This window comes from Apium graveolens, chromosome 10 (genome assembly GCF_009905375.1).
Source record: "Apium graveolens cultivar Ventura chromosome 10, ASM990537v1, whole genome shotgun sequence".
NCBI lineage: Eukaryota > Viridiplantae > Streptophyta > Magnoliopsida > Apiales > Apiaceae > Apium > Apium graveolens.
The window spans coordinates 53,502,956-53,519,681 of NC_133656.1; the positions used below are offsets into that span (position 1 = coordinate 53,502,956).

Genomic DNA, 16,726 nt, shown 5'->3' on the forward strand with positions numbered 1-16,726 from the left:
GTATATTTAATGATCAAACCGTACGGATGTTAAATTCATGTCAAAATATGCTTATGCACAAAAAAATAGCACATTTTAACGAGTACCATTACGTTTTTATAAGTAAATTAGCAAATTTAATTAAAAATTAAAAAAAATGAAAAATATAAAATACACATGATCGAACCGTACGGATGGACTGACGCGGTGAAAATGAACAAATGTACCAAAATTTACGCTATTTGAAAAATATTATAATCAAAATCATATGGAATATAATTATTTCAGTAAGTATGTCGGCATTCTGTAGACAGAATAAGTTGAACATACCATTCGATACTATAAGTATAATTTTAAAATTTATTTTTAACGATCGAACCGTACGGATGTTAACTTCATGTAAAAATATATTAATGCATAAAAAATTAGCACATTTGAACGATCACAAATACGTTTTTATAAGAAAATTAGCAATTTTGATTAATAAAGTGAAATAATTAATAAAAAATAAAAATTATGAAATACACATGATCGAACCGTACGGATGAACCGACGCGGTAAAAACGAGCAAATGTACCAAAAATTAAGCTATTTAAATAATAATAATCATGTTTTTCTAAGATTTTTTTAAATTTAGCGGTTTTTAACCCCTAAACCCTAAACCCTAAACCCTAAAATAAAAAAATAATTAAAAAATTAAATTCTATAAAACCGACCACTTTGGGTCATAACCGACCACCAAAAAAATGCGGTTTTTTTGTGAAAAATTAAAAACCCCTCCAAGAGCAAAACGACACGGTTTTGCATGCTCCACAGGGTTCAAGGTTAAAACCGACCGACCTGGTGGTCGGTTTTAAGGGCCAGGCGGTCGGTTTTAAATTTGTTATAAATAAAAAATGGTTCACTTTTATTTTCTCTATTTCTTTCTCTATCTCTCTATTTTCTCTCTATCTCTCTCTTACACTCAAAACTTCACTAAAATACTTCGATTCAATGGCGTTTAATTCACGAAGGAGCCCCAAATAATCTCTCATTGCCTCCGGTTTCACTCTCGATGTAAGATTTTCTTACGATTAAGCTATTTTTTTACTCGATTGCATATATGTGTGTATGTGTATGTATTTTTTGTGTTTATATATATGATTCGAAGTTAATTATATGTTTTTTGTGTTTGTTAAAGTATTATTCTCACTTAAATTGATGTGTTTCACTTCAAATCAAACTTCATTGATTTTTCAGTTTTTATGTAAAGTTTTGCATGTAAAACATTCGTCGGTTATGTCAATTTGTTTAATATAGGTTAAAATCATAATTTTTGGGTGTTTCATCGGTTTGTTTACTCTTTTTTTTTTTGCTAAATTTATGTATATATCAACAGAAAGGAAAAAGGAAACAGAAGGGATCAACCCAATGCTCTATGACAAGCCATAGAGAGACTATCTATAACCAATCTAAACAAAGATTGGAGATAGAAAGCAAAGAAAAACAAAACAAAAGCCCTACTACAATCTAGTGCAGTGAATTAAATCAGGTCTACTCTCTATGGCTTTAGAAAACCAAATCGAGCTGTCGAGTCTAGCAACAAAATCCTTTTTAATGCCTTCTAGCAGCTTCCTCGGACCAAAGATGCCCATCTCATGAGCTCTCGCATTACGCTCACGCCATATATGGTAGCAGAAAATCTGAGTAACACAGAGTGCCAAAGTGCTCTTGGTTGTATCCTGAGGATGGATAAGAGAGCTAATAAAATTGTTCCAGGATTCCCCCTGAATGGTGATATCAAAAGAAGACATGAGGCTTCGAAGCACCCAATTGCTGTAGGAGCAGTGCAAGAAGATGTGAGATTCTGTTTCACGGCCACAAATACACAGAAAACATTGTTGGGTTTCCACCAAGCCAAATCTGTGAAGACGAGCCAAGGTATGAAGTCTTCCATGGCAAGCGATCCACTGATGGTGAGCATACCTATTTACTCGAAGTTTATGCCAAACTCCCTGATACCAAGGCACTCTTTCTGCTCTAAGGCGAATAGAATCCCAAATGTGCCATGTTTTGATTTTCTTAACATCAAGACCATTCCATAGAAGTAAATCTGGACCTGAATGCAACAATGGGTACTCAAAATTTTCCAGCCAAGACAATAGTAGAGGATCAAGGTGGTGACTTCGAGAATTTGCTGTTGGAAGAGACCAAGTCCCGTTTCGTATAAGAACATCTAGAGTATCTCTATGATGTAGGCCACTCTGAGAAATGATAGGCGAAGACACCGAGGAAGCTAGACAAGAGTGATACCACCAAGGATCAAACCATATCGAAATAGACTCACCATTTCCAATTCTATAAGACAGAAAATTCATGGCTAAGGGACGAAGCTTTAACACTTTTCTCCAAATCCAGGAGCAGTCCGATGGAATTTTAGTAACCCAGAAATGCTTACCTTTGAGCACTGTTTTGTTAACCCAAGAAGCCCATAAGGTGTTAGACTTCGTTACTACCTTCAGAAGATGGCTAATAATCTGAGATTTGTTCCATTCGCACATATTCTTCAGACCAAGGCCTCCTTCCTCCCGGGGAAGGCTTACCGTTTGCCAGGAGATTTTAGCCCCACCTTTTTGGTTTATATTGCATCGCCATAAAAACCATGTAAGGAGGGACTGAATATTAGCATGAACAGTGGTTGGGAGAAGAAAGTGATTACACCAGAATGCTTCAAGGGACAGAATAATCGATTTAATAAGCAGGGTTCTCCCAGCCAGAGATAAGAGCAACGAAGTCCACGAGTTCAATTTACTCGTTATTCTGTTGATAAGTGGCATACAATCATTTACACAAAGTTGTGTTGTGATTAAAGGAACTCCAAGGAATCGAACTGGAAACGTGCCTCGAGGAATTAGCAGAGTATCGAACCAAGTTGTGAAGTTGCTGTCACAGTTACACAAGTAGCTGTTGCTCTTGTTGATACTTGGGGTTAAGCCACTCCATGTTGAGAATTTCCTGATGGAATTCATGATATGCATAACTGATTCCTGAGAGCCATGACTAAAAAAGAGTAAATCATCAGCAAAAAACAGGTGAGTTAATCCCATTTCTTTACATCGCCAGTGATAGTGAAACTCTGGGGGAACTTTGTTCAGGAGACTGGATAAAATTTGCATGCAAAGAGCAAAAATATAGGGCGACAAGGGGTCCCCTTGACGAATGCCTTGAGTCCCTTTGAAATAACCATGAATAATGCCATTTAATTTAACCGAAAACTTGGTTGTAAACAAGCAAGCTTTTAACCATTTAATCACAATGTCCGGAAATCTGAAACGGATTAAAACAGCCAAAATGAAGTCCCAATGAAGTGAGTCAAAAGCCTTGTGAAGGTCGATTTTCAAAGCACATTTAGCAGTCCTCGTTTCCCTTTCATAGCCTCGGAATAATTCCTGAGCTAGTAAGATATTATCTGAAATAGATCTTCCAGGTATGAAGGCAGATTGTGCAATATCTATAACTGTGGGCATAATCAGCTTGAGGCGAGATGCTAAAATCTTGGATATGCACTAATACATGACTGTGCAGAGAGATATGGGACGAAAGTCAGCCATAATAGAAGGGGAGCTCACTTTAGGGATAAGAGAGATGAGGGTAGAATTCACTCCTGAAGGAAGAAATCCTGTGTCGAAAAAAGACTTGATAGAATCACAGAAATCCTTTCCAGTAATGCCCCAAGTTGCCAGAAAAAATTCTGCGTTAACGCCATCAGGGCCAGGAGATTTGTTTTTCTTCATTTTCTTTAAAGTGTTGTAGATTAATTCATCATTAACAGATGCACTAAGAATGGATGCCTGAGCTTCTGAAATGACTGTACAATCTACAGCTTCTAAATCAATAGTTGAGTGAGTAATTTGGGGACCAAGCAACTGCTGAAAATATCGAACAGCTACATCAGCACAATGTTGTTGACCATGCACCATAGTTCCCAACTCATCCTGAAGCACCAAAATTTTATTTCTATTCCAATGAGCTTTACATTGTTGGTGGAAGAAAGAGTTATTACCATCACCGAGTCCCATCCATTTGACCCTCGACTTTTGCAAAAACAAAGATTCCTCCTCTGCCAAAGCTAGATTTAAATCTTTGATTAATTTGTTTTCCACAGAAAGAAGAGAAGCATCCGTAGTGTTATTCATGTTGAGCTGAAATTCTTCAAGGTTTGCTCGAGCATTTGAGACATTAGAAGAAACATTACCATGGTCCTTGTTAAATTGACGCAGAAGGACCTTCAACTCCTTGAGTTTACAAGCAAATCTAGCATAAGAGTTTCCTGTACAAGGCTTTGACCAGGCTTTAGCAACCACTTCATAAAAACCTGGTACTTCAACCATGAAGTTAAAAAATTGAAATGGTTTCCCGAATCTGTGAAGCTGCATAGGTTCAATAAAAAGAAGAGCATTGTGATCCATTATGCTGCGAGGCTTTATAAAAACATTCCCTTCAGTAAAAAGATTAAACCAGGCTCCATTCGCTACCATCCTATCCAAACATTTAAAAACATGAGTAAGAAGACGTTTATTAGACCATGTAAAAATGTCCCCCACAGTGCGGACCCTGCCCAAACCACAATTAGCAAGACAATCTTGAAAAACTTGCATGTCCGGAGTGAAATATTCCCGACCCCCTGAGATTTCACTAAGATTAGTTACACAATTAAAGTCCCCAAGGAGGCACCAAGGAGAGGAAGTAGAGCTCAGATTAAAGCAGTAATTCCACAGAGGGGCTCTATCAACAGCATCATTATGAGCATAAACAAAGGAGACTAACAAAGTCAGATTTTTCTCTAAAAAAACTGCATTGCAGGTAATAACTTGGCTAGTCATGGAATGCAATGAGATATCCCAAATATCAGGGTTCCATCCAACCCAAACTCGACCATTGTAATGGTGGGTATAGTTAAATAACCACTTCCACTCTTTTTTAATTTTCTTCGAAATTATTGAAGCTTTATCACTCTTAACTTTGGTTTCTAAAATTCCCATGAAGTGCACATTATTTACAGAAATAAAAGATTGCAACTCTTTTTGGTGAGGGGCTTTGTTGATGCCCCTAACATTCCATGCTGCAAAATTCATTGCAACCTTCTGAGACTAACTGGCTGCACTGCCAGTTTGGGACTCCGTTTATTTGCAGGACTTTTCCTGTTGACCACCAAGGTGAATCCATCTTCATCAACTAAATCTGCCTTAGAAGCTTTTAAGGAAATGGATAAAAGTAGGGGTTTGCTCTCGCTAACATATAAAAGTACTCGGAATGGATAATTCTCACTTAAATTGAATTTTTTCACTTCCAATTGAAGTTCATATGATTTTTCAGTTTTCATGTAAAATTTTGCATGTAAAAGATTCGTCGGTTTTGTCAATTTGTTGAATATATGTATAAGTATAAATTTTAGGTTTTTTGTCGGTTTGTTTATGTTTAAGTAGAAGTATAAATGTATTTTTAGGGTTAATTTGTAGGGGTTTGCTCTTGTAAACATGATCCGTACTCGAAAATGGATAAATATTGCACTTTATATGTGAGTTTGGAACTTTAATTTGTTGTATATAGAGATTAAGTTGATTTAATGGTTAAATTTGCGTAATTAAACAATGCTCTAATTAGTTGTATTTATTTTTATCGTTAATTTGTGAAATAGATACGTTTATATGCATTTTATATGCATTTTATGTGATTTTAAATGCTTTTTTACGTGATTTTAAAATCATTTTCATGTAATGTGATTTACTAGCATATGTTTTATATGTAATGTGATTTAATATGCATTTTATGTGATTTTATATGCATTTTTTATGTGATTTTAAATGTATTGTTAATATGTGAATTTATATGTATTTCTAAGTGATTTTAAATGCATTTTTATGTAATGTGATTTACTAATGCAAGTCGTTTCATCGATTTGTTTATTTTCATATTGGCTAATATATTTTTATTGTTTATTTTAGGATTTTTTTGCTTGGATGTTGACATTGGTTATGATAAGTCTTGTGGTGTTGGCGATGGAGAGAAAAGGGAAGGGAAAAGACAAGAAGCCGGAAAAAGATAAGGGGAAGGCAAAGGCCAAGGGAAAGGCCAAAGTCGTGAGTAAGAAGGCCAAGGGCAAGGGTGCAAAGGGAAAATGAGGGAATTTGCGTATGCGGGATGAGACGACGGATTCGGATTCGGACCCGAATGATCCAACTCGGCACATGACAAATGCGGAGGAGCGAGAATGGCGAGGAAGGCGACCTCGATCATATTCGAGTGGCATATATGGAGAGAAATCGCCATTGAAGCCATATCGCATTAATATCTCCGATGGATAGTAAGCTAAAAAGTTTTTAAATTGCATTATTCCTATATGTTTATATTTTTGGTTCATTGTTCAATATTGTTATGTGAATTTTTAATGTTTATTGTTTTCTTTTATTTAAATATAGTATTGAAGATGATACGGCTAAGAAAATGCTTTTTGCTATGATTCGGGAGAAGTGGCCTCTTGGGCGTTACACTTATACCGATATCGAAGAACGTCACCCGGGTTGTTTGAATGCAAGAGTCGAGGAGTTTCAAGTAAGTTAATTTTTTTTGTAATTATCATTTATTTCTTGATTTTATGAAGCATTTATCCTCGTTTTGTTTTTTTTGCAATTTTAGAAATATTATAGGCATCTTAAGGGGCAAAGCCGTTCAAAGGCCCGAAAAATTATGGAAGATCACATTAAAGTGACGATAAAAAGGACTTTGAACGAGCTTAAGAAGAGGGTGGAGCGAAAAGCAAGGGAGGAGGGCGTGAGCAAGTTGTCTTTGAAGCCGCCTTATTGGTCCGTTCCTTTTTGGAAGGACCTTTTGGAGTATTGGGAGAAGAATGAAGGACACTTGCACCGGTCATCGGTTGGATCCACCAACCGAAAACAAGTTGAAAGATTGTATAGTGTCGGTGCAAGGTCATTCAATAAAGTTCGGGAGGTAATATTATTATATTCCATCACACACACATACATACACGTTCACCATATTTAATATAATCAACTAATTATTAGGACGTGCTAATATAAGTTGTTTAATATTTTGAAAGGTAATGACGGACAAAAACAAGAAAAAGTCGACGATCCGGAAAGTTGGATCCGATCCGGAAAATCCCGTCTAGTGTAGACTCGAGGTGTGGGATAAATGTCATAGGAAAGTTGGATCCGATCCGGAAAATCCCGTCTACACTACACTGGCCGCCATGCGTATTGCGGTAATTTTTATGTAATTTTATGACCATTTTATGTAATTTTAAATGCATCTTTAATAAGTGAATTTATATGTATTTTCATGTGATTTTCAATGCATTTTTACGTGTTTTTATATGCATTTTTATGTGATTTTAAATGCATATTTAATAAGTGAATTTTTATGTATTTTTATGTGATTTTATATGCATTTTTATGTGATTTTAAATGCATCTTTAATATGTGATTTTATATGTATTTAATGTGATTTTAAATGCATTTTTATGTGATTTTATATGCATTTTTATGTGATTTTAAATGCACCTTTAATATGTGATTTTATATGTATTTTAATATGATTTTAAATGCATTTTTATGTGATTTTATATGCATCTTTAATATGTGATTTTATATGCATTTTTATGTGATTTTATATGCATTTTTATGTGATTTTATATGCATTTTTATGTGATTTTAAATGAGGGTTAATATGTTATCTTATATATATTTATGTGATTTTAAATGCATTTTTATATGTGATTTTATATGCATTTTTATGTGATTTTAAATGCATCGTTAATATGTGATTTTATATGTATTTATGTGATTTTAAATGCCTTTTTATATGTGATTTTATATGTATTTTTATTTGATTTTAAATGCATCGTTAATTATTTTAAATGAATTTGTAGGAACGATATGCCGCCATTCTCGAGCGCATGCCCGTGGAGGTTACACAAACGGGTGATCGGGATGAGCCGTGGGATTGGTGGATGGAAGCCTTGGAGGTCCCCCAAGGTACAAAGCCAAAAAAGAATTATGTGGTGGGGTTCCCCAATGCTCGGGCCACCGATCTCTTGCCTACACATGCTACTCGGTACCGAGATTCCACACAGAATGAAGTCGGCTCATTGTAATATCCGGGATATATCGTGTAATTATTTTTGCTATTATATAATTGTTATGTGTGTTCAGTGTCTATTCAGTGAGCTAATTGTTAAGTGTATCTGTACTTGAATATTCAAAAATAATATTAATTGAGTATTTTAATTTTTATATGTCCAAAATAAAATATAGATAATTGTCATATCTTCCTAATTATTTTTATGTTGGTTTATGGATTTATAAGAATCATATGAAATTTCTAAAATCTTTTTCCGGGTAATTAAAATCTATTTTATAAAAACTGGAACCAACCGACGTCAACCGTTGTTACGTTTTTGGAACCCAAAACTCTTTCGAGAACTCCTTCCTAACCAAATTGTAATATTCCGAGCATTTTCCATGTTTCTACTTTTTCGATCCGGCGTACGGTTTGTCCTGCGCGGGTCCCGGCCCAATATTTTCGATACAATATTCGTTTCGGTAAATCAATAAAACCCGTATTTTCGATAAACGGGAGCTTTTTATTAAACTATCCCAATTATCACTTCGTAATACGTGTAACCAGGCGCTGAGACCAAGACTGCAGTACAAATTGTACTGATTTGGATAATTATTCCGAAAACCGATACCGTTTGGATCAGTTTTTACAAATAAACTTACCGTTTTATATCCGGAATGATCCAACAGGATACTAATTTTCCGTAATTATAAATAGCCTTTTACCGTATTTTATTTCATATCAAAATCATTTGCAGACAGATAATTATATAATTTTCAGAGAAAAACCCTAATTTCCTAAAACTGTTCTAAGAATCAAACAGCAAAACGAAGGCATTACCGATCTCTATTTTCAAAGCTTGAGTAACCAAAACGAAGGATTTGAAGTGTTCTATCAGATTCTGAGCTTTGTTTCACTGCAGAAATCAAGGTTATTTTTCTAAAAATTTATTTATTTTCGAATTTATTTTATTAAAAATATGAATTTTTGTTCGGATGATTGTTTGTATGATTTGATGATTGCATGTTGTAGAGCTTGTTTTCCTGATGATTTTCATATGTCATACGTCTGATTTGGAGTTCAATAACATGCTCAAAAGTGGGTTTAATTTTCGAATTTCAAAATTAGGGTTTATAACCCGTATGAATGTTCTTAATTGAAATTTGGGGGTTTCTGATTCTGTGATAGATTGATGTTGTGTTATAGTGGGTTGTGTTCTCTGTGAAATTTGCAATCTAGTCGTATAAGTTTCATGAACCAACGAGGTCTGTAGAGAAGGGAGTTGTGTTTTGAAGTTTTCCGATGTTCGCCGGAAACTGGAAAACTTCACGGCCAAATTCCGGCCAACTCAGGGATTGTTAGGATGAATTGATTGCATGGTTGTATTCCTGGTGTTGTGTAGATGTGATCTGGAGGTGTTGGTGGGGTGAGGACGCCGAGAACGTGTTCTCCGGCCACCTCTGTATTTTCCGCAGACGGGATGTAAAAATTGCAGTTTGGTCCCTGGACTTTTGGGGACGATACAGTTAGGTCCCTGAAGTTTCCAGACTTTGCAAATTTAGGATTCCTGTTTATAAAATGTTTAAAAATCATATTTCCTATTTATTTTTATTATAAAAATTCGTTTTTAATTTCTGAAAATTCTAAAAATTATTATTTTAATTCTGAAAATTATTTTTAATTCATAAATAAATCTAAATTAATTAGTTAATTAATTTCAGTTAATTTATAATTGATTAATTGGTCAATTAATTCGAAAATTAATTGATTAATTGATTTAATTAATTATTAATTGATTTTAATTAATTATTTAATTAGATTTAATTATTTAAAAATGATTTAAAAATTCTGAAAAATAGTTTCGAGCTTTAAAATATTATTCTAAATTACTTCCAAGGCTCGATAATTATTCTAAAATTATTTCGGAGCCAGAATTGGCAAACCGAACCCTGTTTATTAACCCGAAATTGATCCAACGACCTGTTTTAATTCCGAAAAATGTTTTAAAAATCATTTTAAATACCAGAAAGCCTATTTATGACCCGAGACTTCTTTATAAATAATATATCATTGATTACGTGATGTATTATGTGCTATATGTGACTTGTTAATTGACTATCGGTCTATATATTCGGTGTTTACTTGATTATTGCATAACTTTCAATCCGTTAATCGGATTTGGGTAAAACGAAGGGTAGATAGAAGTATGTGTTGAATAGAATTCCATGAGTAAACTATTGATAGATGCTTATGATATGTGAGCAGAAGAGGCAAGACGTAGGAAAGGGAAACAGATAGTTGAAGAGTAAGACGCTTGTGATTGGAAATGAGTGCAGTGTAGTAAGCTAATATCAGGCAAGTGTTCTGAACTTTCTCGAGATATTGTAGTATTTGATAGTCAGATTGATATTGCAAGTACTTTGAAGCACTGAAACCTAAACTTTGATTCCAGTTATTGTTCTTGAGCCGTAAACCTTATTCTTTCTAGACCATTGATTGTTGTATACCTAAACACAAATCTCAAATATACGATATTACTCCACAAATACATGTAAACAAAATCCCAAACACTGAACTGAATTACTTCTACATTCAATCATTGTATCCTATGCTTTGAAAGCCCAAATCTTTGAAACCTTGAAATGTTGAATCCTTCGTTATCCAATTCTTTCATTACCCAGCATCCAAGCTTTTAAATTGCCTTATTGATCCTTACAAGGATTGAAACCCTTCTATTGTTAAACATTTATTATTGTTAATGATTTCGGTTATTGTTTATTATTGCATATTCTGTTATTATGTTAGAATTGGATTGTTTTTATAAAATTGTGGACCAGATTCATGGTCAGACCATATAATGGTCAAGTTAGGCCAAAGTGTGCCTTGGATCCAGTAGTTAGAGCAATGCTGTGTGCCTTGCTCGGGGTTAGTGCGTGACTGATCAGCAACCTAACCTTGATTTTTAAATTAAAAGTATAATATCCAATTATAAATCGTAATCCATTATTCACTTGATATCATAATCATATTCACCTGATGATCATTATTCTCAGTTTTGTCATTGTGACTTGCTGAGCTAGTTAGCTCATTTGTGCGATGTTGTTTATATTCTTTCCAGTTAAAAAGGAACCAATTGGTAAAGAGGATCCCCAGACCAGCGCGAGAGCTAGGGGTTCAGGTTGAGAAAGTGGAGCTAGTAGACTTCTTTTGGAATAATTTAAGTTTGTAAAAGTTTGTAATAATGTTTAATACTCAGTTTGAGTTTGAAATAGTTGGGATTTGAACGGTTTGTAATATATTAGTGTGTTTGGCTTGTGTGCATACTTTAACCTGTTGCGGTCCGTGGTGGTTGGTAAGTAGGGTCACTGCATATATTATTATTATCTTTACTATTGTTATAAGCAGGTTATAATTAAGGTGTGTGTGTGGACCCCAAACTTCTGACCCGGGTTTGGAGGGCGCCACACTCATCCTCATCCGCTCCGAGACAACGTGAAGCCATCCCCGACAATGTATATCTTGCCATCGTGAGGAATGTGCTTACGAAGATCCGTGCTAATCCAAATCGGTTTGCTCTCCAACTTTCCGATGCGGAAATAGCTACATTCGCACGTACCAATCTCGAGGCCTCAGATCCATCCTCCGATCCTAGCCAAAGGTTGCAATGGAATAACCTTATCGGTGGCGAGATCATGCATATCGTGGGCTCCTTGATTAAAGATATCGTCCAAAAGACGGAAGCTCGTGTTGCGGAGGTATAATTTTTGACCTTCTTGTTTATTCATTTGTTTTCATTCACATGTAAATTTTGTTTCTTCTTTTTAACTAGTTTAATTAAACTTGTGTATCTAGGAAAACAATCGGCGTGCTATGGAAGTCGATAAGGATTACACGTCCGAGGATGAGACCTCCGATGATGAGGACTTTGATGATGGCGGCGGTGATTGCGGCGGTGATGGCGGCGGTGATGGCGGTGGATCGTCCGATATTGATTTGTCGGATTAGTTTAAATTGATCATTTTTAAGACTATTGTAATTTGATGGGTATGGGATGTAATATAATACGTTGTGATGGTTTGATACTTTGTCGGTTATTTAGGATTGCTTATAATGAAGTAATGATACGGTTTAGTCCTCCGGTTATCGGAGTTTGTGAATGTTTGCGTTGGATTTAATTACTATGGTTTAATTATGAAATTTACTAGTTTTTTCGAATGATTTTGAGTAGTATAGTTTATTGATTATCATTGGTGTTTGTTTTGGTTGTTTGGTTGTTTGGTTGTGATTGGATTGGATTAGTGTATTGATTTGGTTTGGTATACAGGGGCTGCAGAAAAACCTGCGATTTTTTTTAAAATCAGACCTTAAAACCGACCGACAATAGGCATAACCAACCACTTTTGACCATTACAAAACCCAGAAAACCGACCGTCAATGGACATAACCGACCACCTTCTTCATAAAACGGACCATCTCCTTAGAGGGTGGTCGGTTTTAGGACGGTCGGTAATGACATTTAAGTTAGCCTCTGAAATAAAACCCACCGATGTGCACACTTTGACCACGGTCGGTTATGAGTTCTAGTCAACTTTTTAAAAATAAACATAACCGACCACCTACGGTCGGTTATGACTCAGCCGTGTTGCCACGTGTACACAGTGACCCCATATTTGAATAAAATCCCAGGCACTTAACCGACCACTATGTTGGTCGGTTATGAGGGTTAAACCCGATCAAAAGTCATAACCGACCAGGCTAAAACCGACCATGCCCTGTGGTCGGTTATGACTATTTTAACCGACCGTGTTGCCTCTTAACCGACCGTTTTTGACGGTCGGTTTTGTCCAGTTTTCTTGTAGTGCTAGTTCATGGCTTCTTCAAAGACTTTAATTGAAAATCCATCTTAAGAAGTTATATTAGTTAAAGTATTAATTTGAGCCTTTAGAAATTGTCAGGAACGGACTTAGTTGGTACACCCACCCTATTTAGCAAAAATCAATAAAAAGGTCTTCTCAAAGGCCTGTCATTGTCATTTTATTCTTTAATTAAGTACAAAAATTGTGTACCTAATATTTTAATATTAATAATTATTGTTATATTAAAATAATTTAGTATTTAAAATTTTTGGGTTGTTAAACGTTAGTGTTTAATAATTTTTAGTATTTGAAAATTTGTGTAGATAAAATTTAATTAAGTAAAAATTGTGTAGTATTGGAAATTGTAATAGTTTATTTTTATCAAAAGTATAATAAAATCTAATTCAAAAATTATTCACGGATAATATAGGATTTCATATATGGGGAAACCATAACTAATGTCACGTTACCATCTATGAAAGCTCGGGTGGTGGCTTGTCTTGCAATCGTTTTTATTTAATTAAAAGGAAATATAGAAGTATGAAGCAAATCAGGAGAAAAAAAGCACACATAAAAACTCCCAAGTTATTTGTTTGATAACTTTGATTAGATAAATTTAACTCAAATTGCAAATGGGATATAATAGATTTTCCGTATGCTTCCATTGCGCCAGCAAGAATTGAATAGAAGATATATTCCTGCAAGAATGGTAAAAGCTTGACATTGATTAAAAATTGTTATTATAACTTATAGATAAGAACATGTAAGAGTAGTAATAACATTATGTACTATGATCGTTCATGGTAGCATTTGATTAAATAGATAGCTATCAATTATAAATTCATACTTCTGTTAACTGGGTTTCACATGACACACAAAATGATTCACCTCACATTTGTAATAGTTAACTGAGTTTCACAAAACATACATGATGACTCACCTAGCATTTGTAATGTGGCTTGGCCTCATAATAGCCATTACTATTTATAATGGCTTCATAATTTATTTGATCAAGAGATCCTAATACTCACAAATTTCCACAGGGATATGTACAAAAATAAGACTGTAGAATTAGTATCTTTATGTCATAAAAGAAGGTGCAAAATAATATACCACAAAAACGTCATGGGTATTTTATCGGATCTTCAAGAAAATGAATCGGATCTCCGCCGCGGAAGGAGACGGACGAGCTCCAGAGAACACGTCTCCTGAGCCTAGGGTGCACCCTACAGGGCGCTCCCTATATGGGAGTCGCTTACAACGATTATTGAAGATGAGAACTTACGACGACGATGATGAAGTTATATATGAAGGTCTACGATGATTATTATGATGGAGGATTACGACGGCTATGATGGAGGAAGTGTGCGACGACCGCTATGACGACGGTACCACGATGACCGCTATAGGAGAACACGACGATGAACAAGTATTGATAAGGATCTTATAAAAGATGATATCAAGTCAAGGAAGAGGGTGTGGAATGATCAAAAAGTGAAGAATGACCCGGACTCCGGACAAGTGTCCCCGAACCCTTATAGGACGTGCCCCGTGCTATATGACCGCACGGGGTGACCGCTCCGTAATACAATTAAGGTGACAATGACGAAACAGCGAGGAGGTTTCTCCCACAACTAAACTGGGAAGTGAACAAAGCATTAAAGATCGTACAAGGAAGGAAGAGGAGCCCCCGAAAGACCCCTTCATGCTTAAGGCGAGCCCTAGGCTTGTGGGAGCACTATAGAAGGCTCCAACTCTTCACAGGGCGCGCCCCGTGACGGAAAAGGACCCTCCGGGAGCCCAACGTCCCGAAAAATATGTTGAAGACGTCATTATGTAGTCTTGCGGGTTATCCTCATAGGGGAACGGTCGTAACAACTAGTATGTGCTTTGGGAGCCCTGTGTTCGTATTTGGCGGGTTGTCGTCAACGAGAGACTTTGGGGTTATCTCGCACTTTGCACTTCTACGCCTTGGATCACTTGTCATGTAGTCTGGTGGGTTATCCTCATCGGGGGGCAAGTATGCATTTTGGCATTTGCGATAAGTCATGGCTATACCTGCGATTACGATCGACGGAAATAGCGGTAGCAGATCGGGATATTCTTCGGCCGGTGAGTTTCCTTGTCTGTGAAGTCCTGAAGTCGTACTCGAGACTTGGGCCTTTATGACTAATTCACATCATCGGGCACTCCTAAAGTAAATTAATGTTCGAGTTATAATAGGAAGTTGGTTCGATAACTCTTATTGGGACGAAGAATGAGAAGCCAAGCCCATTTATGTTTCATGTTCCCCAAGAACTACGTCTGGTTTGATCCTCTATAAAAGGAGGTACTTAGGAACATTATGAGGGTACGTGTTTGAGAGCTCCAAGAAAGAAAATATAAACCCTAGCAGTCTCAGCCATTTCTTAAGCACAAACCAATGCACTACGGTGATTTCTCCGATCATCGATTATCGCAACAGATCTTGATTCCGGCTGCGAACCTCATATCTTTGTTAACCAAATTCCTCCTTTAACAAATTGGCGCTAGAAGGAGGGGCTTGAATTAAATCAAATCTTAGGAGGAAAAGATGTCTCATAATGGTTGAAACTCTCACAACAACGGCTACAACTCTGATGATGAACGCTACACACAAGTGCAGCATGGAGATGGACGCTATGATCAAGATCAACATTAGGATGGACACTTCAAGAAGCATGGAGATGGACGCTATGATCAAGATCAACATGAGGATGGACGCTTCAAGCAGCATGGAGATGGATGCTATGATCTGGATCAACATGAGGATGGACACTTCAAGCAACATGAAGATTGTATGGTCAAGATCAACATGAGGATGAATGCTTCAAGTAACATAAGGATGGATGCTACGATGTGCGTGGAACTCCACTAGTTAGCGGAATGCCACAAGTACTTATCAGCAACACCGACATAATAGAACAATGCTATCGGATGGGCGATATGCTAAATCGGTTTAGAGAAAAATTAGGCTCTATTGAAAAAAGGGAGAAGAAGAAGGATGAACGCTATTCTCATAAGCATCGCTCCAAGAGAGCCTCTACTCCAGAAAATTCCAAGGAGAATTATGAAGAGCAAAACAAGAAAGGTCGCATATTCCATAACAGACGTTTTCAGAGGGTAACACTCCGTTTCTTGCAATACACCGATGACGTTCCGATTGTGGAAATCCCAGATGATTAACAACGGCTCCGTCTGGATCTAAATCAAGAACGGAGGATAATCCCCCATGCACATCGCTCAGGATGCACTCATAGCGATATTCTTCATGAAGACTTGGAGATTAAAAACCAAAGGAGAGTATCTCGTTTGAAGAAAAGTATCGGCATCCAATTAAGTGACGAGGATCTAAAGAAGTTGATTGTGGAAACACAAAAGAATAATTAGCATGAGATGAGGACTAATGGATGAACCAATATACTCCTTATAAGGAAGAAAGGCCTCGCAGCAATAGATGCCCTTCCTCGAAAAGAACTGTAATAACCCCAATTTTTGAGAAATTTTTGAAACCCTTATGAATAGTGTTTTTGCTGAACGAGAAAACTTTTCATGCCACGCTATGTAGGGGTTCTGTTATTGATCTTATGGGATATTATTAGTACTCTATGAAGTATATAAGTGTATGTAAAGATCGTCAGAATCCAATTCCGAACACTTTGGTTTTTCCCGGAAATCCACAATATACGGAGAGAATTGAGTATAAGGTAACAGGATAAAAAGGATTTAAATTAAAGGATTATAAAAGAGGATCA

General features: G+C 36.1%; 1 protein-coding gene across 1 annotated transcript; it reads right to left on the reverse strand.

The window, feature by feature from the left end:
- Positions 1–3,524: 3,524 nt before the first annotated feature.
- Positions 3,525–5,093, reverse strand: LOC141690588 (uncharacterized). Its single transcript, XM_074495374.1, has one exon. It carries the CDS (start codon positions 5,091–5,093, stop codon positions 3,525–3,527), a length of 1,569 nt encoding a protein of 522 aa, XP_074351475.1.
- Positions 5,094–16,726: the final 11,633 nt, after the last annotated feature.

Coding starts and splice junctions, on each gene's coding strand:
- LOC141690588 (XM_074495374.1), bottom strand. CDS start 5,093: ATGAATTTTGCAGCATGGAATGTTAGGGGCATCAACAAAGCCCCTCAC.